At 40.9% G+C, this 23,771-nt stretch overlaps 1 protein-coding gene across 1 annotated transcript in view; it reads left to right on the top strand.

Annotated features, from left to right (window-relative positions):
• Positions 1-23,771, top strand: part of LOC139576362 (endosomal transmembrane epsin interactor 1-like) — a 68,408-nt gene that overhangs the window by 22,260 nt on the left and 22,377 nt on the right. The window contains exons 3-6 of the mRNA XM_071402397.1: positions 864-974; positions 11,910-12,029; positions 14,090-14,197; positions 15,800-16,072. Of these exons, the coding sequence (XP_071258498.1) occupies positions 864-974; positions 11,910-12,029; positions 14,090-14,197; positions 15,800-16,072 (612 nt within the window). The remainder of the gene's footprint in view (positions 1-863; positions 975-11,909; positions 12,030-14,089; positions 14,198-15,799; positions 16,073-23,771) is intronic.

The following is a 23,771-nucleotide window of genomic DNA, read 5'->3' as shown; positions in this document are numbered from 1 at the left end:
GTTGATCCATCCTCAGTGTTTTCTTATCACAGCCATTAAACTCGAACCATTGGCTTCATGGTGAAATCGCTGAGTGGTTTCCTTCCTCTCCGGCAACCGAGTTAGGAAGGATGTCTGTATCTTTGTAGTGACTGGGTGTATTGATACCGCCGTCCAAAGGGTAATTAATAACTTCACCATGCTCAAAGGGATATTCAATGTCAGTTTTTTTTTTTTATCCCCCCGTCTACCAATAAGTGCCCTTCTTTGTAACGCATTGGAAAACCTCTCTGGTCTTTCTGGTTCAATCTGTGTTTGAAATTCACTACTCGACTGAGGGACCTTACAGATACAGTATATCTGGGGTACAGCGATGAGGTAGTCATTAAAAAAAATTAATATCTTATTTAGGCTTGCCATAAGAAAGGGGTTGAATACGTATTTCAGATTTTTTGTTGTAATTAATTTTTTTTTTAAAATTGAAAAACATAATTCCACTTTGACATTAAGGGGTATTTTTTTATGCCAGTGACCCAAAAAATCTAAAGTGTATCCTTTTTAAATTCAGGCTATAACACAACAAAATGTGGAAAAAGTCTGGGGTGTGAAGGCACTATGAATTATCTTTCCAGTCAAGGCCAGCTATGAGGGCCTTTCTCTTTCGTCATAAACAGTTGTATCCCTTTTTTCTCTCAACTTCCCTTTCTTCCCTCTCTCTATATTATAGTTCTGTATTATTCCCCCTGATGGGGATTTAGTTTTAACATGCTCTCTGATTTGGACTATTTTCCTATTAGGCTGTGTGATATGTTTTGCAAATATCTCAATTACTATTTCTCTCTCCCTCCCCTCTCTCTCCTCCCCCCACCCTTTCCCTCTCCCAGATGAATATGTTTGTGCTGTCGTCTGTGGTGTGTGTTCTTCTCAACCTGGCCGGCTTCATCCTCTGCTGTCAAGGAGCTCAGATGGTCTCCACCATAACCAACTGTCAACTGGTGAGACACACACACACACCCAGACATCACCCACAGTCAGGCAGGCACGCACACACAGACCCACATGCATGTGTGCACAACACAAACTCTTTCCCTGATTTGAAATGTGTGTAGGTGTTTGATTGGTCAAGTGTGTGTGCAGATGTGATGATGTTGTGTGTAGGTATCTGATTATGGTGTGAGACAGACAATGATTGAGGATAAGTGGATCATGATTATCAGTGATCTATTTTCACGTGTTTGTGTGGGCTATGTGTTGTTATTATAGGGGAGATTTAGATGTCTTAGGTGGCAGGCTGTACTCCTGTATTCATTCTCTCTCTATTTCTCTCTATTTCTCTCTCTCTCTCTCTCTCACTCTCACTCTCACTCTCACTCTCACACTCACACAGCTTCTTGCATTCAGAAGGTATTCACACCCCTCCACGTTTTGTTGTTGTAGCTTGAATTTAAAATGTATTAAATGTAGATGTTTTGTCACTGGCTTACACACAATACCCATAATGTCAAAGTGGAATTATGTTTTTTTAAATGTTTACAAATGAATAAAAAATGAAAAGCTGAAATGTCTTGAGAAAATAAGTATTCAACCCTTTTGTTATGGCAAGCCTAAATAAGTTCACGAGTAAAAGTGTGCTTAACAATCACATAATAAGTTGCACAGAGTCACTCTGTGTACAACAATACTGTTTAACATGATTTTTGCATTACTTCCTCATCTCTTTACTCCACCATACAATTATCTGCAAGGTCTCTCAGTCGAGCGGTGAATTTCAAACACAGATTCAACCACAAAGACCAGGGAGGTTATCCAATGCCTTGCAAAGAAGGGCACCTATTGGTAGACGGGGGGAAAAAAATATAAACTGACATTGAATATCCCTTAGAGCATGGTGAAGTTATTAATTACACTTTGGACGGTGTATCAATACACCAAGTCACTACAAAGAAACAGGCGTCCTTCCTAACTCGGTTGCCGGAGAGAAAAATAAACTATCTGATCTACCTGATGTCTCTTTCCTCTCTACTGGAGATGCCTACCTCAACAATGTGACTTCTCTACATCCTAATATCATCCATCATTTTTTTATTAGTCCAACCGGCCCCACACAGAGACCAGGGCTGTGTCCCAAATGGCACCCTATTCCCTACATAGTGCACTACTTTTGAACAGAACCCTATGGGCCCTGGTTCAAAAGTAGTGCAGTACTGTATATAGGGAATAGGGTGCCATTTGGAACAGAAACCACGGCTGGTTCCAGTTCAAGGCATATCAACATGGTACATTTTATTAGCCTAGAAATGTGCCATCTCACACGTTAGACCTGCAGGAACTTCTCCCACCCCAAAACGAAGAGGAACACAAGCTGCGTATCAGACTGGAGCTGAGATCTGGACATCGACACACGCATACGCATGCACACAAACACAAACACATAAAGGGTGTGACCATTGAACAGGTTGAACTCGTGGAGTAACATTGGATAGTCAGTTATCATGGTAAAGCCATATTCACAAAGTTGTTGTGAAGATGGGTAGAGGTATGTCTGTTATAAAAATTAATTCTGCATTTTTGACTCAAAGATCAACTGTTCTAGTTGTTCGGGATCTGATCTTGTTCCATCTTAATTACTGTCCGGTAATATGGCCAGGTGCAGCAAAGAAAGACCTAGCAAAGTTGCAGCTGGCCCAAAACAAAGCAGCACGCTTTGCCCTTAACTGCGCACACAAAAGTAACCTCAACAACATGCATGTTAATCTTTCATGGTTGAGGGTTGAGGAGAAATTGACTACTTCTCTTCTAGTCTTTTTAAGAAAAATGTGTGTTGAAAATGCCTAACCAATATTTGCATACACTTCAAACAGACACACCGTACACACCCCACTAGACATGCCACGGGTTTCTTCACTGTATCCAAACCAAAAACAGACTTAATGCGTTGCTCAGTTATGTGTAGAGTCATGTCATCATGGAATGCTCTGCCACCAGAGGTTACTCAGGCAAAAAGCAGGTTTAGCTTAAAAAAACAAATAAAAAAAAACATATTGTATCACAGCGCCTCTCCTCTTTCTAAAGATCTACACTGAACAAAAATATAAACACAACATGTACAGTGTTGGTCCCATGTTTCATAAGCTGAAATAAAATATCCCAGACATTTTCCAGACTCTCAAAAATATTATTTAGCTCAAATTTTGTGCACAAATTTGTTTACATACCTGTTAGTGAAAATGTCTCCTCAGCCAAGATAATCCATCCACCTGACAGGTTTGTCATATCAAGAAGTTGATTAAACCGCATGATCATTACACAGCTGCACCTTGTGCTGGGGACAATAAATGGCCACTCTAAAATTGCAGTTTTGTCACACAACACAATGCCACAGATGTCTCAAGTTTTGAGGGAGCATGCAATTGGCATGATGACTGCTGGAATGTCCACCAGAGCTGTTGCCAGAGAATTTAATGTTAATTGCTCCAACATAATTTTAGAGAATTTGGAAGTACGTCCAACCAGCCTCACAACCGCACACCACGTGTAACCACACCATCCCAGGACCTCCACATCCGGCTTCTTCACTTGCGGTATCGTCTGAGACCATCCACCTGGACAGCTTTGCACAACCAAATAATTTCTGCACAAACTGTCAGAAACCGTCTCAGGGAAGCTCATCTGCGTGCCTGGCATCCTCACCATTGTCTTGGCCTGACTACAGATCCTGAGGCCAATTGTCGTGCCATTCATCCGACGTCATCACCTCATGTTTTAGCATGATAATGCATGGCCCCATGTTGCAAGGATTCACAATTTCTGGAAGCTGAAAATGTCCCAGTTCTTCCATGGCCTGCATACTCACCAGACATGTCACCCATTGAGCACATTTGGGATGCTCTGGATCGATGTGTACGACAGCGTGTTCCAGTTCCCGCCAATATCTAGCAACTTCGCACAGCCATTGAAGAGGAGTGGGACAACATTCCACTGGCCACAATCAACTGCCTGATCAACTATATGTAAAGGAGATGTGTCGCAGTGCATGAGGCAAATGGTGGTCATACCAAATACTGACTGGTTTTCTGATCCACGCCCTTACCTTTTTTTTAAGGTGTCTGTGACCAACAGATGCATATCTGTATTCCCAGTCATGTGAAATCCATAGATTTCGGCTTAATGAATGTATTTCAGTTGACAAATGTACTAATATGAACTGTAACTCAGTAAAATGTTGGAAATTGTTGAATGTTGCGTTTATATTTTTGTTCAGTGTATACAGTGCATTCGTAAAGTATTCAGACCCCTTGACTCTTTCCACATTTTGTTATGTTACAGCCTTATTCTAAAATGCATTAAATATCACATTTACCTAAGTATTCAGACACTTTACTCAGTACTTTGTTGAAGCAACTTTGACAGCGATTAGACCTTTGAGTCTTCTTGGGTATGATGTTACAAGTGTGGCACATCTGTATTTGGGGAGTTTCTCCCATTCTTCTTTGCAGGCCCTCTCGAGCTCTGCCAGGTTGGATGGGGAGCATCGCTGCGCAGCTATTTTCAGGTCTCTCCAGAGCTGTTCGATCGGGTTCAAGTCCAGGCTCTGACTGGGCCACACAGGGACATTCAGAGACTTGTCCCAAAGCCACTCTTGTGTTGTCTTGGCTGTGTGCTTAGGGTCGTTGTCCTGTTGGATGGTGAAACTTCGCCCCAGTCTGAGGTCTTGAGCGTTATGGTTCAGATTTTCATCAAGGATCTCTCTGTACTTTGTTCTGTTCATCTTTACCTCGATCCTGACTAGTCTCCCAGACCCTGCCACCACCATGCTTCACGATAGGGATGGTGCCAGGTTCCCTCCATACGTGATGCTTGGCATTCAGGCCAAAGAGTTCAATCTTAGTTTCATCAGACCAGAGAATCTTGTTTCTCCTGGTCTGAGTGTCCTTTAGGTGCTGTTTGGCAAACTCCAAGCGGGCTGTTATGTGCATTTTACTGAGGAGTGGCTCCGTCTGGTTGCTCTACCATAAAGGCCTGATTGGTGGAGTGCTGCAGGGAAGGTTGTCCTTCTGGAAGGTTCTCCCATCTCCACAAAGGAACTCTGGAGCTCTGTCAGAGTGACCTCCCTGACCAAGACCTCCCTTGGTCACCTCCCTGACCAAGACCCTTCTCCCCCGATTGTTCAGTTTGGCCGGACGGCCAGCTCTAGGAAGAGTCTTGGTGGTTCCAAACTTCTTCCATTTAAGAATGATGGAGGCCAATGTCTTCCTGGGGAACTTCAATGCTGGAGATATTTGTTGATACCCTTCCCCAGATATGTGACTCAACACAATCCTGTCTCGGAGCTCTACGGACAATTCCTTCGACCTCTTGGTTTGGTTTTTGCTCTGACATGCACTGTCAACTCTGGGACCTTATATAGACAGTTGTGTGCTTTTCCAAATCATGTCCAATCAATTGAATTTACCACAGGTGGACTCCAATCAAGTTGTAGAAACATCGCAAGGATGATCAATGGGAACAGGATGCACCTGAGCTCAATTTTGAGTCTCATACCAAAGGGTCTGATTACTTATGTAAATAAGGTATTTCTGTTCTTTATTTTCAATAAATGTGCAACATTTTCTAAAAACCTGTTTCGCTTTGTCATTCTGGGATATTGTGTGTAGATTGATGAGGAAAATAAATAAATTGTCAATTTTAGAATAAGGCTGTAACGTAACAAAATGTGGACAAAGTTAAGGGGTCTGAATACTTTCCCGAATGCATTGTATCATTCCAGGGTTTTTCTTTATTTTGACTATTTTCTACATTGTAGAATAATAGTGAAGACATCAGAACTATGAAATAACACATATGGAATCATGTAGTAACCAAAAAAGTGTTAAACAAATCAAGGTATGTTTTATGTTTTAGATTCTTCAAAGTAGCCACCCTTTCCATTGAAGACAGCTTTGCACACTCTTGGCATTCTCTCAACCAGCTTCACCTGGAATGCTTTTCCAACAGTCTTGAAGGAGTTCCCACATATGCTGAGCCCTTGTTTGGCTGCTTTTCCTTCACTCTGCGGTCCAACTCATCCCAAACCATCTCAATTGGGTTGAGATCGAGTGATTGTGGAGGCCAGGTCATCTGATGCAGGACTCCATCACTCTCGTTCTTGGTCATATAGCCCTTACACATCCTGGAGGTGTGTTCGGTCATTGTCCTGTTGAAAAACAATTGATGGTCCCACTAAGCGCAAACCAGATGTGATGGTGTATCGCTGCAGAATGCTGTGGTAGCCATGCTGGTTAAGTGTGCCTTGAATTCTAAATAAATCACTGACAGTGTCACCAGAGAAGCACCATCACACCATCACAACTCCTCCATGCTTCATGGTGGGAACCACACATGCGGAGATCATCCGTTCACCTACCCTGCGTCTCACAAAGACACTGCGGTTGGAACCAAATATCTCAAATTTGGACTCATCAGACTGAAGGACAGATTTCCACCAGTCTAATTTCCATTGCTCGTGTTTTTTGGCACAAACAAGTCTCTTATTCTTATTGGTGTCCTTTAGTAGTGGTTTCTCTGCAGCAATTGTACCATGAAGGCCTGATTCACGCAGTCTTCTCTGAACAGTTGATGTTGAGATGTGTCTGTTACTTGAACTCTGTGGAGCATTTATTTGGGCTGCAATTTTTGAGGCTGGTAACTCTAGTGAACCAATCCCTCTGCAGCAGAGGTAACTCTTCCTTTCCTGTGGCAGTCCTCATGAGAGCCAGTTTCATCATGACGCTTGATATCGCTTTTTGCGACTGCAGTTGAAGAAACGTTCAAAGTTCTTTACATTTTCCACATTGACTGACCTTCATGTCTTAAAGTAATAATGGACTGTAATTTCTCTTTGCTTATTTGAGCTGTTTGGTCTTTTACCAAATAGGGATATCTTCTGTATACCACCCCTACCTTGTCACAACCACCCCTACCTTGTCACAACAACACAACTGATTGGCTCAAACGCATTAAGAAGGAAAGAAATTCCACAAATGTACTTTTAACAAGACACACCTGTTAATTGAAATGCATTCCAGGTGACTACCTCATGAAGCTGGTTGAGAGAATGCCAAGAGTGTGCAAAGCTGGCATCACGGCAAAGGGTGGCTACTTTGAAGAATCTGAAATGTAAAATATATACAGTGGGGAGAACAAGTATTTGATACACTGCCGATTTTGCAGGTTTTCCTACTTACAAAGCATGTAGAGGTCTGTCATTTTTATCATAGGTACACTTCAACTGTGAGAGACGGAATCTAAAACAAAAATCCAGAAAATCACATTGTATGATTTTTAAGTAATTAATTTGCATTTTATTGCATGACATAAGTATTTGATCACCTACCAACCAGTAAGAATTCCGGCTCTCACAGACCTGTTAGTTTTTCTTTAAGAAGCCCTCCTGTTCTCCACTCATTACCTGTATTAACTGCACCTGTTTGAACTCGTTACCTGTATAAAAGACACCTGTCCACACACTCAATCAAACAGACTCCAACCTCTCCACAATGGCCAAGACCAGAGAGCTGTGTAAGGACATCAGGGATAAATTGTAGACCTGTACAAGGCTGGGATGGGCTACAGGACAATAGGCAAGCAGCTTGGTGAGAAGGCAACAACTGTTGGCACAATTATTAGAAAATGGAAGAAGTTCAAGATGACGGTCAATCACCCTCGGTCTGGGGCTCCATGCAAGATTTCACCTCGTGGGGCATCAATGATCATGAGGAATGTGAGGGATCAGCCCAGAACTACACGGCAGGACCTGGTCAATGACCTGAAGAGAGCTGGGACCACAGTCTCAAAGAAAACCATTAGTAACACACTACGCCGTCATGGATTAAAATCCTGCAGCGCACGCAAGGTCCCCCTGCTCAAGCCAGCGCATGTCCAGGCCCGTCTGAAGTTTGCCAATGACCATCTGGATGATCCAGAGGAGGAATGGGAGAAGGTCATGTGGTCTGATGAGACAAAAATAGAGCTTTTTGCTCTAAACTCCACTCGCCGTGTTTGGAGGAATAGAAGGATGAGTACAACCCCAAGAACACCATCCCAACCGTGAAGCATGGAGGTGGAAACATCATTCTTTGGGGATGCTTTTCTGCAAAGGGGACAGGACGACTGCACCGTATTGAGGGGAGGATGGATGGGGCCATGTATTGCGAGATCTTGACCAACAACCTCCTTCCCTCAGTAAGAGCATTGAAGATGGGTCGTGGCTGGGTCTTCCAGCATGACAACGACCCGAAACACACAGCCAGGGCAACTAAGGAGTGGCTCCGTAAGAAGCATCTCAAGGTCCTGGAGTGGCCTAGCCAGTCTCCAGACCTGAACCCAATAGAAAATCTTTGGAGGGAGCCGAAAGTCCGTATTGCCCAGCGACAGCCCCGAAACCTGAAGGATCTGGAGAAGGTCTGTATGGAGGAGTGGGCCAAAATCCCTGCTGCAGTGTGTGCAAACCTGGTCAAGAACTACAGGAAACGTATGATCTCTGTAATTGCAAACTAAGGTTTCTGTACCAAATATTCAGTTCTGCTTTTCTGATGTATCAAATACTTATGTCATGCAATAAAATGCAAATTAATTACTTAAAAATCATACAATGTGATTTTCTGGATTTTTGTTTTAGATTCCGTCTCTCACAGTTGAAGTGTACCTATGATAAAAATTACAGACCTCTACATGCTTTGTAAGTAGGAAAACCTGCAAAATCGGCAGTGTATCAAATACTTGTTCTCCCCACTGTATATATATTTTTTTGTAACCTTTATTTAACACTTGTTTTGTTACTACATTATTCCATATGTGTTATTTCATAGTTTTGATGTCTTCACTATTATTCTATAATGTAGAAAATAGTAAAAATAAAGAAAAACCCTTGAATGAGTAGGTGTGTCCAAACTTTTGACTGGTACTATATGTACAGTGCCTTCGGAAAGTATTCAGACCCCTTGACTTTTTCCATATGTTGTTACGTTACAGCCTTTTACAAAATGGATTACATGTTTGTTTTTTTATCTCAGCAATCTACACACAATACCCCATAATGACAAAGCTAAACCCGGTAAAAAAATGTTGGGCAAATGTTAAAATTTTAAAAAAGAAATACCTTGTTTACTTAAGTATTCAGACCCTTCACTGTGAGACTCGAAATTGAGCTCGGATGTATCCTTTTTCCATTGATCATCCTTGAGATGTTTCTACAACTTGATTGGAGTCCACCTGTGGTCAATTCAATTGACTGGACATGATTTGGAAGGCACACACCTGTCTATGCAAGGTCACTCAGTTGACAGTCAGAGCAAAAACCAAGCCATGAGGTTGAAGGAATTGAGACAGGATTGTGTCGAGGCACAGATTGACGTCGGAAGTTTACATACACCTTAGCCAAATACATTTAAACTCAGTTTTTCACAACTCCTGATATTTAATCCTAGTAAAAATGATCTCTCTTAGGATCACCACTTTATTTTAAGAATGTGAAATGTCAGAATAATAGTAGAGAGAATGATTTATTTCAGCTTTTATTTCTTTCATCACATTCCCAGTGGGTCAGAAGTTTACATACACTCAATTAGTATTTGGTAGCATTGCCTTTAAATTGTTTAACTTGGGTTAAACATTTCAGGAAGCCTTCCTTAAGCTTCCTACAATAAGTTGGGTGAATTTTGGCCCATTCCTCCTGACAGAGCTAGTGTAACTATGTCAGGTTTGTAGGCCTCCTTGCTCGCACACGCTTTTTCAGTTCTGCCCACAAATTTTCGATAGATATGAGGTCAGGGCTTTGTGATGGCCACTCCAATACCTTGACATTGTTGTCCTTAAGCCTTTGGAAGTATGCTTGGGGTCATTGTCCATTTGGAAGACCCATTTGCTGACTGATGTCTTGAGATGTTGTTTCAATATATCCACATACTTTTTCTTCCTCATGATGCCGTCTATATTGTGAAGTGCACCAGTCTCTCCTACAGCAAAGCACCCCCACAACATGATGCTACCACCCCTGTTCTTCACGGTTGGGATGGTGTTCTTCGGTTTGCAAGCCTCCCCCTTTTTCCTCCAAACATAACGATGGTCATTATGGCCAAGCAGTTCTATTTTTGTTTCATCAGACCAGAGGACATTTCTCCAAAAAGTACGATCTTTGTCCCCATGTTCAGTTGCAAACCGCAGTCTGGCTTTTTTTATGGCGGTTTTGGAGCAGTGGCTTCTTCCTTGCTGAGCGGCCTTTCAGGTTATGTCGATATAGGTCCTGTTTTACTCTGGATATAGATACTTTTGTACCTGTTTCTTCCAGCATCTTCACAAGGTCCTTTGCTGTTGTTCTGGGATTGATTTGCATTTTTCGCAACAAAGTATGTTCAGCTCTAGGAAGACGAACGACTCGCCTTCCTGAGCGGTATGACGGCTGCATGGTCCCGTGGTGTTTATACTTGCGTACTATTGTTTGTACAGATGAACGTGGTACCTTCAGGCATTTGGAAATTGCTCCCAAGGATGAACCAGACTTGTGGAGGTCTACACTTTTTTTTCTGAGGTCTTGGCTGATTTCTTTTGATTTTCCCATGATGTCAAGCAAAGAAGCACTGAGTTTGAAGGTAGATCTTGAAATACATCCACAGGTACGCCTCCAATTGACTCAAATGATGTCAATTAGTCAATTAGCTTCTAAAGCCATGACATGTAATTTTCTGGAATTTTCCAAAGCTGTTTAAAGGCACAGTCAACTTAGTGTATGTAAACTTCTGACCCACTGGAATTGTGATACAGTGAATTATAAGTGAAATAATCTGTCCGTAAACAATTGTTGGATAAATTACTTGTGTCATGCACACAGTAGATGTCCTAACCGACTTGCCAAAACTATAGTTTGTTAACAAGAAATTTGTGGAGTGGTTGAAAAACAAGTTTTAATGTCTCCAACCTAAGTGTATGTAAACTTTCGACTTCACCTGTGTGTGTGTGTGTGTGTGTGTGTGTGTGTGTGTGTGTGTGTGTGTGTGTGTGTGTGTGTGTGTGTGTGTGTGTGTGTGTGTGTGTGTGTGTGTGTGTGTGTGTGTGTGTGTGTGTGTGTGTGTGTGTGTGTGTGTGTGTGTGTGTCAATGTTTGTGTGTGTGTGTCAATGTTTGTGTACCCGGTGTTTTTTTATTGTTTGTGTGTGTGTATGTATTCTAAATATACAGCTTATATGCGCAATTTATAGGCAATAATGATTTAATACCACTCAGTGTTGTTTAATGTTGCTGAGCGCTTTATGTCCCTACCAGCCTAGTGTCGCACTCGCAAATGCTTCACAATGTATTTCTTTGTAGGCTATAGCCTTGAAATAATTGAAAGATGGCTTTTGGTTAAATTGTGAGAGTTTTTGAGTAATGGAGTCTCCCGTCCAGACCACCTGCTCCTCAAATCTGTTGTTACTTTCACTAAACCCTAACCCCTACGCTTACCCTAACCTTAATCATAACCCTAACCTTAACCCTTACCGTAATCATTTTAAATGTCAACTTCAACGGGGTAGGGATGTCCCAAGGATCCCGGAGAGCAGGACCCTTTCATTGACCTGGAGGGAGGGAGGGAGGGCGATGAAAATGTACATGCCTGAAGGTAAAATATGTCTTGTTCTCACTCTGTTGATGTCTCTCTCTTCAGTTTCTCTTTGCCCTATTTCTCTCTCCCTCCCTTCCTCCCTCCTTACTTGCCTCTGGTTGAAAGGGTTAACAGTTTTAGAATAGGTTGAGATTGGCATGCCAACATGTCAAACACAGTCTGTTTGTTTTTGACATTTCTTAGACCTGGTCTGTTGTGTGTTTCAGAGTGAGTCTAACGGCCATGTATCTGTTGTGTTTTGTGTGTTTCAGTGTGAGTCTAAAGGCCATGCATCTCTTGTGTTTTATGTGTTTCAGAGTGAGGTGGGAGATGTGTGTAACTGCTGTCCTCAGACCCCCACTGCCAAGTGTCCTGAGGAAAAACTACTCAAACTCTACCCTGGACACTCCTGTAGTACCATGAGGGTCCTGCTCAAGGTGTGTATGTGTTAGTTTGTGCATACCATGTGTGTGAGAGAATTTATGTTCATTGCATAGAGTTGTATAGAGATCGCAACGTTGTATCTGTCCCATTATGGCATCTGGGCAGCGCCACTGAGCCCATCTCCATTTTTTTTTATTCTACTACTTCTATGAGTTGGTAAACAAACTGATAGAGGGTGCATACTGCCACCTGGAGTGTGTTGCTAGAAAAGGTTTGAAGCCAAGTTTGGCGATTAAATGCCAACTGCAGATATGGAATGTATGCTCACAAGTATAATTCATTGTCTGATCCCTCCTGATGATCTTGATGGAATTATGTGATCCTTACTTAACCCATAGGAATTCCCATCCAGGTGGCTACTTAACCTTTTCACACGTACCAACAAATGGGTGTGATCATTCTACAGTGGTCACTGCAGCTTACGCTCAAACCAGCGTGATTAGAACGCTTATTTAGAAAGTCCAGTTTCGATTTACGCAACAGTCAGCATTTAAGCTAGCCACACTGTTTATTCACTGAAACATTTTGCACAAACACAGTCCTTACAAAGTTATGTCCTGAACGTGACAAGTTTATTTTGGGATGCAATGTTCAGACATTCACAGAAGAAACGAAACTGGAAAATGTAGGCTACGTTTGTCCTAGTGCTAACTGAGGAAAGATTGACGTAACACAAGCGGTCATATTTAGATAACTCTCGGCTGTCAGAAACCACAATATGAATTAGCTAATAGCAATTACTATTTGTATTTCATCACATCATGGGTGAGCTCACCATTGATCAAAATAATTGAGTAAAACACTTCTAGAAATCGAAAGTAATCCGACGAGGGTTAGTTTGTGCACGACGCCATGTTAGTTTTTTCGCGTCAACCAAAGATAATAAGAGGAGACCAGATGAGTTTGGTCTGTTTGCAGTATGCATGTTGAAGGGGGTGTGTCGTCTATGATCATTCACTTCCCTTCATTCACTTCCGGAAGTTTACCCTTCACCTCATTATAAAATATTTGGTCTGACAGATGTTTCCGTGACACCCAGAAATCATTGAATAATGTCAACAAACATAGCGCCACACATAGCTGGCAAATAGCTTAGCATTAGCTCATTATAATCAGTACAACCTTCAAAAAAGTATTTTACACACATCCATTATAATCTATGCAATAATCGGAATGCATTATTTGTCACGAGTACTTGAAAACATGTGAATAAAACTGTAAATATATTATGCTCCATACATATATATATATATATGTATGGAGCATAATATATTTACAGTATGTATATACAATATACAGTATACAATATACAGTATGTATATATATATATATATATATATACATACTGTATGCTAAGGTAGAAATGACATACAGAAAATAAGGCGCTTGCTTTGATAGGAACGCACATATGTCCAAATGTATTATTTGTAAGGAAAAAAACAAGGAAGGCAATGCCAGCGCCAGCCAGTCTTAAAATGTGCCAATTTGTGTAAGACTGCAAATGTCTGCATACTTGATCTGCGGAAACATTGGTGAAGTGTGTGGGCTCTCCTCGAAGAGAGAAGTTTGTCCAGCTCAGTAAAGCCTCAAACATAAATCTTCCGCAACGCTGAAATGGGCTACTTCTATGTGAATTAATGAGGAGGTGAAACACACCTCAATTAAAGCTGTTGTTAGAAACTAAAACTTGTTCGAAAATAATTTGAAATTGACAAGTTGAGACATAGATAATTAGCAGGCATCATGTGTTAACTGTCCTGTTGCGTAACAATCACATTTTGGAACAGTGAGTGCATTCTGACATCACGTGCATAAAACAACTCATGTTGGGGTGACCGTTACAGATATTTGGAACTCATGTGTGAAAAGGTTAAAAATGGCGAAAGTGCTCAAAGGCGCTGCTCATGTTAAAAACGGGCTTTTGGGCACTAGAGCCCTCTATACAACTCTATGGTTCCTTATGGTAATATTTAACCATAAGCAAGTTAAGATGGTTATTGGTGTTTGTGGGGTGGTTTAATCCAAACTGTTTCTCGTCTGTCCGTGTTTCCAGAAGGTTCTGTTGGCACTATGTGCTCTGAATGCTCTGACCACTGCAGTGTGTCTGGTGGCTGCTGCCCTCCGATACCTACAGGTCTTCACCACCAGAAGACCATGTATGGTAAGACTACCCCATGTACCCTATCACAACCATTCACAGGACCTGAGAACCTCCAGCTGCATTCATGTAGGTTAGAATCTGCACCACGTCCAATCACATAGCAGAAGAATCTCCATATCAGAGTGTGTGAGCAGAGTTGAGTGGTTGGAAATCCCGCTCATGCTGTGCTTGTGCACCACTCCAGTGCTCCACAGCCTTTCCAACCGCACAGCACTCACAGGGGAAAAAAAATGCAGCTCTGAATTCACTCCAATCATTATAATCACAATTTAACCGACACACATTTGGCGGGTATCCCTTTCCATCTATTTGTGTGACTACCTGGACCTACCATTTGGTTTGGAAGTATTGAAACCAAACCAAATGACTTGAATGAAAAGTATTTTATTAAACATGAAAAGGTGCTCATAATTTCAAATAGGCTACGTGTCATATTTAACAGTATATAAACACTCTAATAGGTCAGGAGCCAGACAGGGAGCCTAAGAAGGAACGAAAATGTATTATTTAGGCTATATTATTTCAATTATTTCAAGGCTATAGTCTACAAAGAAATACATTGTGAATCCTTTGCAAGTCCGACACTAGGCTGGTAGGGACATAACGCGCTCAGCATTAATAAACATTTAGTTGTATTAAATCATTATAGTTTATAAATTGAGCATATAGGCTGTGACTTACATAGAATGAAATACAAATTAAATGAAAAATGCCTTAGGCTTAGTCTACAGTGCCTTTGCATTCATTTTTAGAAACACGAGTTTGGCCAAAGTCTGTGGCTTTAGGCTCATGCGATGGTGCCTGGAGTACAGGCCAGCAGCTGAGAGGCTAAACACCCTTCGGGACACACTTGCCAGGCTAGGCAGAGATGTATTTATTTTCATTTTTCTATAGGTAGGCCTAAAGGTTTTAAGACAAAATAACCCAATCAAAACTGAAAGCTCCTTTAAAGTGGGAATATGCCAGGCCTATTGGGCCAAAATCAATTATGGCCTATTGCATAGATAAATGGAACAAAAATGAACAAAACTTTTAAGAGATCAGATTTTTTGTTTATAAATACTTTGCTACAATGTCACACTTAGTTATCTATCCACCTCGTTCCTTTCTTTTAGCATGTTCACGTAGTAAGTACACCATCATGCTTTCGGCATATGTGTCTTTTCAGATTCCACAATGATTCTTTAGTTGTGGACATTACATCACTGCACTCCCTCTCTTGCTATCGGTCCTCATCTTTGTAAATCACCTTGATTTTGCACCTGTGTGTTTTATCAAATTCTTTGTGAAAATATTTATCGAACTCCATGACAGTAGCTAAAGCAAGGGGCTATAGCAGCACAGAAGTAGACTATAAATACATGCTGGGCCAGGCATGCCCTGAGCTCGTGAAGTGAGCGCTACTGGAGTGCTACTGGAGCGAAGTCCGATGCTCCAGCCTTTGGGAATCTCGCTCTGTACTCCTGTCAAATTGGGCATACTGCTCCTCGCGCCGCTCCGCTCACATACTCTGCTCCATATTGATCAATGTTTTTTTAATTTGTCAACACTATAGGTGCATCTCAATAAGTGGCTTATCTCTCCCCCCCCCCCCTCTAATAGGATGATCCCAGGCCAAATCCAGAGGAGGTGGAGGAGCCAACTATTATCCCTGACCCGGATGACTTTGTCCCCCCTGCCCCTCCCCCCTCTTACTTTTCAACCTTCTACTCCTACACACCACGGCTGGCTCGCAGGATGTTTGGGGACAGTGTGATACCACTACCTCATATCTATGGTGCCAGGATTAAAGGAGTAGAGGTGTTCAGTCCTTTAGACCCACCCCCTCCCTACGAAGCTGTTACTGGAGGCTCCGCCCTGGCCACCGCAACACAGGTACATACAGCAGATTACATTTATATCATTTTATGGATACCTTGAAAGTAGACTATGGATTTAGTTAGTCATTTAGTTACAGCTTAACATTAGCATAGTTTAGTGCAAAACAATGGGAATGGCTGGCCCTCATCCAGTCAGCATGCTCCAAGTTGTATTCCAACAAAAACTCAGTAACTTCAAATCAAGTAATACAGCAATGTGGTACCTTTGAGAGTTGTAAATGCTTTGTATTGATAGTTGCAGGGTTGGAGTCAATTTGGAATTTCTGAATTCAATTCAAACAATGCACTTAAATTGAATTGGCCACACCCCACAAGAAGCAGAATTTTAACTGAAGGAATTAGAATGGAATTCAAACCAATTCAAACCATGGAGCATGAAAGTTTGGTTCATTTGACAATTATTTTATCAAAAGGATATGCAACACATTAATGCAAAGAATACACATACTATTTCAAATGTTAGTTTAGAACTATTCCACATTTTGTTACAGCCTGAATTCAAAATGAGTTAAATTTATTTTTTATAACAAAGTGAAAAGTTTTTGCAAATTTATTGAAACTAAAATACAGATTTAGTTTACATACATTATCAGTCAAACGTTTGGACACACCTACTAATTCAAGGGTTTTTCTTTATTTTTACTATTTTCTACAATATTGAAGACATACAAATTATGAAATAACACATATGGAATCATGTAGTAACTAGGCCAGGTCATCTGATGCAGCACTCCATCACTCTCATTGGTCAAATAGCCCTTACACAGCCTGGAGGTGTGTTCGGTCATTGTCCTGCTGAAAAACAAATGATTGCCCCACTAAGCGCAAACCAGGTGGGATGGCGTATTTGCTGCAGAATGCTGTGGTAGCCATGCTGGTTAAGTGTCCCTTGAATTCTAAATAAATCACTGACAGTGTCACCAGCAAAGCACCCCCACACCATCACCTCCTTCTCCATGCTTCAGGGTGGGAACCATACATGCGGAGATCATCCGTTCACCTACTCTGCATCTCACCAAGACACAGCGGTTGGAACCAAAAATATCAGATGTCGACTCATCAGACCAAAGGACAGATTTCCAACAGTCTAATGTCCATTGCTCGTGTGTTTTGGTCCAAGCAAGTCTCTTCTTATTATTGGTGTCCTTCAGTAGTGGTTTCTCTGCAGCAATTGGACCACGAAGGCCTGATTCACGCAGTCTCCTCTAAACAGTTGATGTTGAGATGTGTCAGTTACTTGAACTCTGTGAAGCATTTATTTGGGCTGCAATTTCTGAGGCTGGTAACTCTAATGAACTTATCCTCTGCAGCAGAGGTAACTCTGGGTCTTCCTTTCCTGTGGCGGTCCTCATGAGAGCCAGTTTAATCATTACCTCTTGATAGTTTTTGCGACTGCACTTTCAAAGTTCTTGATATTTTCCGGATTGACTGACCTTCATGTCTTAAAGTAATAATGGACTGTCATTTCTCTTTGCTTATTTGAGCTGTTCTTGCCATAATATGGACTTGGTCTTTTACCAAATAGGCCTATCGTCTGTATACCACCCCTACCTTGTCACAACACAACTGATTGGCTCAAACGAATTAAGAAGGAAGCACACACATTCCAGGTGACTACCTCATGATCTGGTTGAGAGAATGCCAAGTGTGCAAAGCTGCTTTTTTTTATTAACCTTTATTTAACTAGGCAAGTCAGTTAAGAACAAATTCTTATTTACAATGACGGCCTACACCGGCCAAACCCAGACGATGCTGGGCCAATTGTGCGCCGCCCTATGGGACTCCCAATCACAGCTGGTTGTGATACGGGTGGCTACTTTGAAGAATATCAAATATAACATATATTTTGATTTGTTTAACACTTGTTTGATTACTACATGATTCCGTATGTGTTATTTCATAGTTTTGATGTCTTCACTATTATTCTAAAATGTAGAAATTTGTAAAAAATCAATTAAAACCCTTGAATGAGTATGTCCAAACTTTTGACTGGTACTGTATGTAAATGAGATATCTGTATTTTAGTTTGAAGAAATTTGCTAAAATTTCTAAAAACATGTTTTCACTTTGTCATAAAACATCTATTTAACTAATTTTGAATGAGTAGGTGTGTCCAAACTTTTGACTGGTATTGTACGTTTTCACACCCTTGAATGTGGTTGAATCTGTGTTTGAAATGCACTGCTCGACTGAGGGACCTTACAGATGATTGTATGTGTGGGGTACTGCGATGAGGTAGTCATTCAAAAATCATGTTAAACACTATTACACACAGAGTGAGTCCATGCAACTTATTATGTGACTTGTTAAGCACATTTTTACTCCTGAACTTATTTAAGCTTGTCATAACAAAGGGGTTGAATACTTATTGACTCAAGACTATAGCTGTGGCAGTCACGAAATTCCGTCAGCCGGTGATTGTCAAACAAATAACTGTCCGTCTCACGGTAATTGACCAATAATGAACATAAACACATTTAGCATCTCCTGGCTTCCACACATAGCCTACAAGCCGTTTTAGTCTAATAAAGCCATGTAATATAGCCTAAACCTTCACAATAAATCCATTATTTATTTTAGACATGTCTATAGAAGCATGATATGAAGAAAATGTAGTCTATTTCAGAAGAAAATAATTGCATACTCTGAGTTGTCCTTATGTTAGTTCCTAATGTGGCTATGCCTAATGGCTGTGGGATACACTAGTTCATTTAGCAGACAAGATTTGCCTAGAATTCCGTGGCATTATTTTATAGTATTTTATAGTATGAAGAATACAATTGAACAAAGCTGAATAAAATGTAAATATTTTCTCCAAACGATTTGAGGGAGTGCGCACATGCGGCTATTCTGTGTTGAGCTGTTAATAAAGAAATAGGTACTCCTATATGATTAATTTAGAGTTACTAATGTAACTTTAGTTGTTCTACAAACGTCGGGCTATATGTTTTGATGTTTAATACATTGTAAGGCTGCATGATTCTAATGATGAAAAAAATCGCTTGAAAGGCATATTTGCGTTGTTTTTTGCGCAGGCTGTACACACTCCAATAGTCTCTCGTTCACAATTTGACAAAAAAACATGCCTTTTGCGGACCGGAGTGCTGCGTTGTGTCCTTCTCCCTGAGTGTGCTACGCAATCTGAAGCGTCTCTCACTCACACTGCTCTCCGGCACGTGATCGGGGACGCAATTGCGTGCGTCCTTATCCAATTCGGAGGTGCATATTGTAGATATTGGAAGAACTGTCAGCCCAAAAGTTGAGTAGGCCTAACAAACAGCAAAAGCACTAGCCTATGTCAATCTACTCTCCCTCATAGTACAAAAGTCGATCTATTCTATGCAATAAATAAATATTCCAAACATAGTCTGGGACAGTTGAGGGATGCGATAGATCCCAAATTAATACAACCACTAGCATAAAAAAAACAGTTTTATGCAATGTGGCTGACGCAACAGATCAGAACAATTAGCTTAAAATGTTGATAAACTATTATGCTATTTCTTCGCATTATAAGCACAGCGATGTGCTCATGCTAATAGGCTGTAAGCGTAGAAAACCATTATCAAAAGTGATCACAAATGCAATTATGCATATAATGCTTTTATTGTAAAGGTGCGCTGCTTATATATGCCAGTTAGGCTCCACACCCCTTGTAAAGCGGATTAATGTGCTTAATTTAAATACGTTTTTTGGCCCCTTTAGTTGTGAAGGCATTGTTTCATTCCAAGTGATAATATATGATTCACAAGTGATAGGCTAATATTCTCACCAATCAGAATATTCTTGATTTAATCTTGTCTTTACATATACTAAATATATACTAAATAGTATATGTGTGACATTTGTTTAGATTTAGAATGGACCATTATCATGCACCTGTATCGAAACGGGCAGCGGAAAAGATACATGTCATCTATGTGTAACAGTATAACTTTAAACCGTCCCCTCGCCCCGACACGGGCGCGAACCAGGGACCCTCTGCACACGTCAACAACAGTTGCCCACGAAGCGTCGTTACCCATCGCTCCACAAAAGCCGCGGCCCTTGCAGAGCAAGGGGAAACCCAACTTCAGGTCTCAGACAAGTGACGTAACCGATTGAAATGCTATTAGCGCGTACCCGCTAACTAGCTAGCCATTTCACATCCGTTACACTCACCCATCTTTCAACCTCCTCCTTTTCCGCAGCAACCAGTGATCCGGGTCAACAGCATCAATGTAACAGTATAACTTTAAACCGTCCCCTCGCCCAGACCCGGGCGCGAACCAGGGACCCTCTGCACACATCAACAACAGTCACCCACGAAGCGTTGTTACTCATCGCTCCACAAAGGCCGCGGCCCTTGCAGAGCAAGGGGAAACCCAACTTCAGGTCTCAGACAAGTGACGTAACCGATTGAAATGCTATTAGCGCGTACCCGCTAACTAGCTAGCCATTTCACATCCGTTACATATGCACTTCCAGTTGAAGTCAGAAGTTTACATACACTTAGGTTGGAGTCAATAAAACTCGTTTTTCAACCACTCCACAAATTTCTTGTTAACAAACTATAGTTTTGGCAAGTCGGTTAGGACATCTACTGTGTGCATGACACAAGTAATTTTTCCAATTGTTTACAGACAGATTATTTCATTTAAAATTCATTCTATCACAATTTCAGTGGGTCAGAAGTTTACATACACTAAGATGACTGTGCCTTTAAACAGCTTGTAAAATTCCAGAAAATGACATGTCATGGCTTTAGAAGCTTCTGATAGGCTAATTGACATCATTTGAGTCAATTGGAGGTGTACCTGTCGATGTATTTCAGGGCCTACCTTCAAACTCAGTGCCTCTTTGCTTGACATCATGGGAAAATCTAAAGAAATCAGCCAAGACCTCAGGAAAAAAATTGTATACCTCCACAAGTCTGGTTCATCCTTGGGAGCAATTTCCAAATGCCTGAAGGTACCACGTTCATCTGTACAAACAATAGTATGGAAGTATAAACACCATGGGACCACGCAGCCATCATACCACTCAGGAAGGAGACGCATTCTGTCTCCTCGAGATGAACGTACATTGGTGCGAAAAGTGCAAATCAATCCCAGAACAACAGCAAAGGACCTTGTGAAGATGCTGGAGGAAACAGGTACAAAAGTATCTCTATCCACAGTAAAACGAGTCCTATATCGACATAACCTGAAAGGCCGCTCAGCAAGGAAGAAGCCACTGCTCCAAAACCGCCATAAAAAAAGCCAGACTACGGTTTGCAACTGCACATGGGTACAAAGACCGTACTTTTTGGAGAAATGTCCTCTAGTCTGATGAAACAAAAATAGAACTGTTTGGCCATAATGACCATTGTTATGTTTGGAGGAAAAAGGGGGAGGCTTGCAAGCCAAAGAACACCATCCCAACCGTGAAGCACAGGGGTGGTAGCATCATGTTGTGGGGGTGCTTTGCTGCAGGAGGGACTGGTGCACTTCACAAAATAGATGGCATCATGAAGGAGGGAAATTATGTGGATATATTGAAGCAACATCTCAAGACATTAGTCAGGAAATTAAAGCTTGGTCGCAAATGGGTCTTCCAAATGGACAATGACCCCAAGCATACTTCCAAAGTTGTGGGAAAATGGCTTAAGGACAACACAGTCAAGGTATTGGAGTGGCCATCACAAAGCCCTGACCTCAATCCTACAGAAAAGTTGTGGGTAGAACTGAAAAGGCGTGTGCGAGCAAGGAGGCCTACAAACCTGACTCAGCTACACCAGCTCTATCAGGAGGAATGGGCCAAAATTCACCCAACTTATTCTGGGAAGCTTGTGGAAGGCTACCCAAAAAGTTTGACGCAAGTTAAACAATTTAAAGGCAATGCTACCAAATACTAAGTGAGTGTATGTAAACGTCTGACCCACTGGGAATGTGATTAAAGAAATAAAAGCTGAAATAAATCAGAATTCTCCACTATTATTCTGATGTTTCACATTCTTAAACTAAAGTGGTGATCCTAACTGACCTAAGACAGGGAATTCTTACAAGGATTAAATGTCAACAATTGTGAAAACTGAGTTTAAATGTATTTGGCTAAGGTGTATGAAAACTTCTGACTTCAACTGTAAATAGCGAATGGAAGACGCTTTTCCCCGTGGTTTATTCTCATGCCAGCCAAATAGGCTATACTCCTGTTGTAAATATAAGCAATATGCTTAATATTAGGAAAGTTGAGAAATAAATATAGTAGGCCTAGCCTATAGAACGCTGATGGGATCCTCCTCTTTTTATTAGTGGCCATCAGTCTGTTTTCTCCCGCGATTGCATAGCCTATAGAAATGTTGCGCAACATGAGCTCATGGGCTCTCATGAAGTGTTTGATTAGATTTTCAAAAATATTTGTATAGATGTCAGAGTGATTAGAGGGACAATAGAATGCTGAGTACAAGGCAGTTAGCAAGTTTGGTAGGCTACTAATGACCAGCAGCAGCATGAGAGCTTGGAGAATCCTAATTATGGTGACTAAACGGTCATGTGGAATTTGACTGCCTTCATGGCTTGTGACCGCTGGTTTGGTGGTAATACGGTCACCGCAACAACCCTACCCGAGACATTTCAGCTTTTCATTTTTTTGTTTTGTAAAAATGTCAAATAAAAACATTTCTACTTTGACATTATGGGATATTACATTCAGGCTGTAAAAATAAAATGTGGAAAAAGTCAATATTGAATATTTTCTGGAGACACTATAATTGATAACAGTATTTTTTCATTGTCATGATATTAGATTGTTCCCTTCCATACTGCAGTGTTTGATATAATGAATTCTGGGAAATGTATTTTGATATTTAAAAACATTAAGGGAACTATGAATTGTTATAGACAACCCACAACATGTTAGAATATTTCCAGGCCACTATAATTCTAGAAAATTGATTTAAGAGAATGTGTTTTATATTTCTAAAACTCATTCTCCTAAAAATAAAATATATATATTATTCTAACATGTTGTAGGTTGTCTATTATAATTCATAGTTAATATTTGTTCAATATCAGAATACATTTCCCAGAATGCATTAGAAATGTTTCCCAGAATGCATTCCCAAAAATGTTACAACCTTATGCTACATGGTATTGATAACCATACGTGATGTCAAAATAAACATTTCTATGGTGATGTATCAACGCACAAGGTGAGACCCAAATGCAGACACAGGATGCAGAATGGTCAGGGAGGTGGGTACAAAGTCCAGAAACAGGCAAGGGTCAAAACCGGAGGACTAGAAAAAGGAGAATGCAAAAAGCAGGAGAATGGGAAAACCGCTGGTTGACTTGGAAACATACAAGACGAACTGGCACAGAGAGACAGGGAACACAGGAATAAATACACTGGGGAAAATAAGCGAAACTTGGAGGGGGTGGAGACAATCACAAGGACAGGTGAAACAGATCAGGGCGCGACAGTGATGTGTAGAATAAATAAGGCATTTTAGTCTGAATTAATTCAATGAATTATATTCTACTTCCTTTAATTCAAATTCTATTAATTCTGCTTCCTGTGGGGTGTGGCCAATTCATATTCAAGAATTGAATTGAAATTAAATGGCAATTCACAACTCAATTCAGAATTGACCCCAACCCTGGATAATTACTTTTATCGTTTGTTTCATAACTGTGTGGTTTATTAATGTCTCCCAATCTTCAGTTACAGTATAA

The sequence above is a fragment of the Salvelinus alpinus genome, chromosome 5 (genome assembly GCF_045679555.1).
Source record: "Salvelinus alpinus chromosome 5, SLU_Salpinus.1, whole genome shotgun sequence".
NCBI lineage: Eukaryota > Metazoa > Chordata > Actinopteri > Salmoniformes > Salmonidae > Salvelinus > Salvelinus alpinus.
This window is presented reverse-complemented; position numbering and strand designations above follow the sequence as displayed.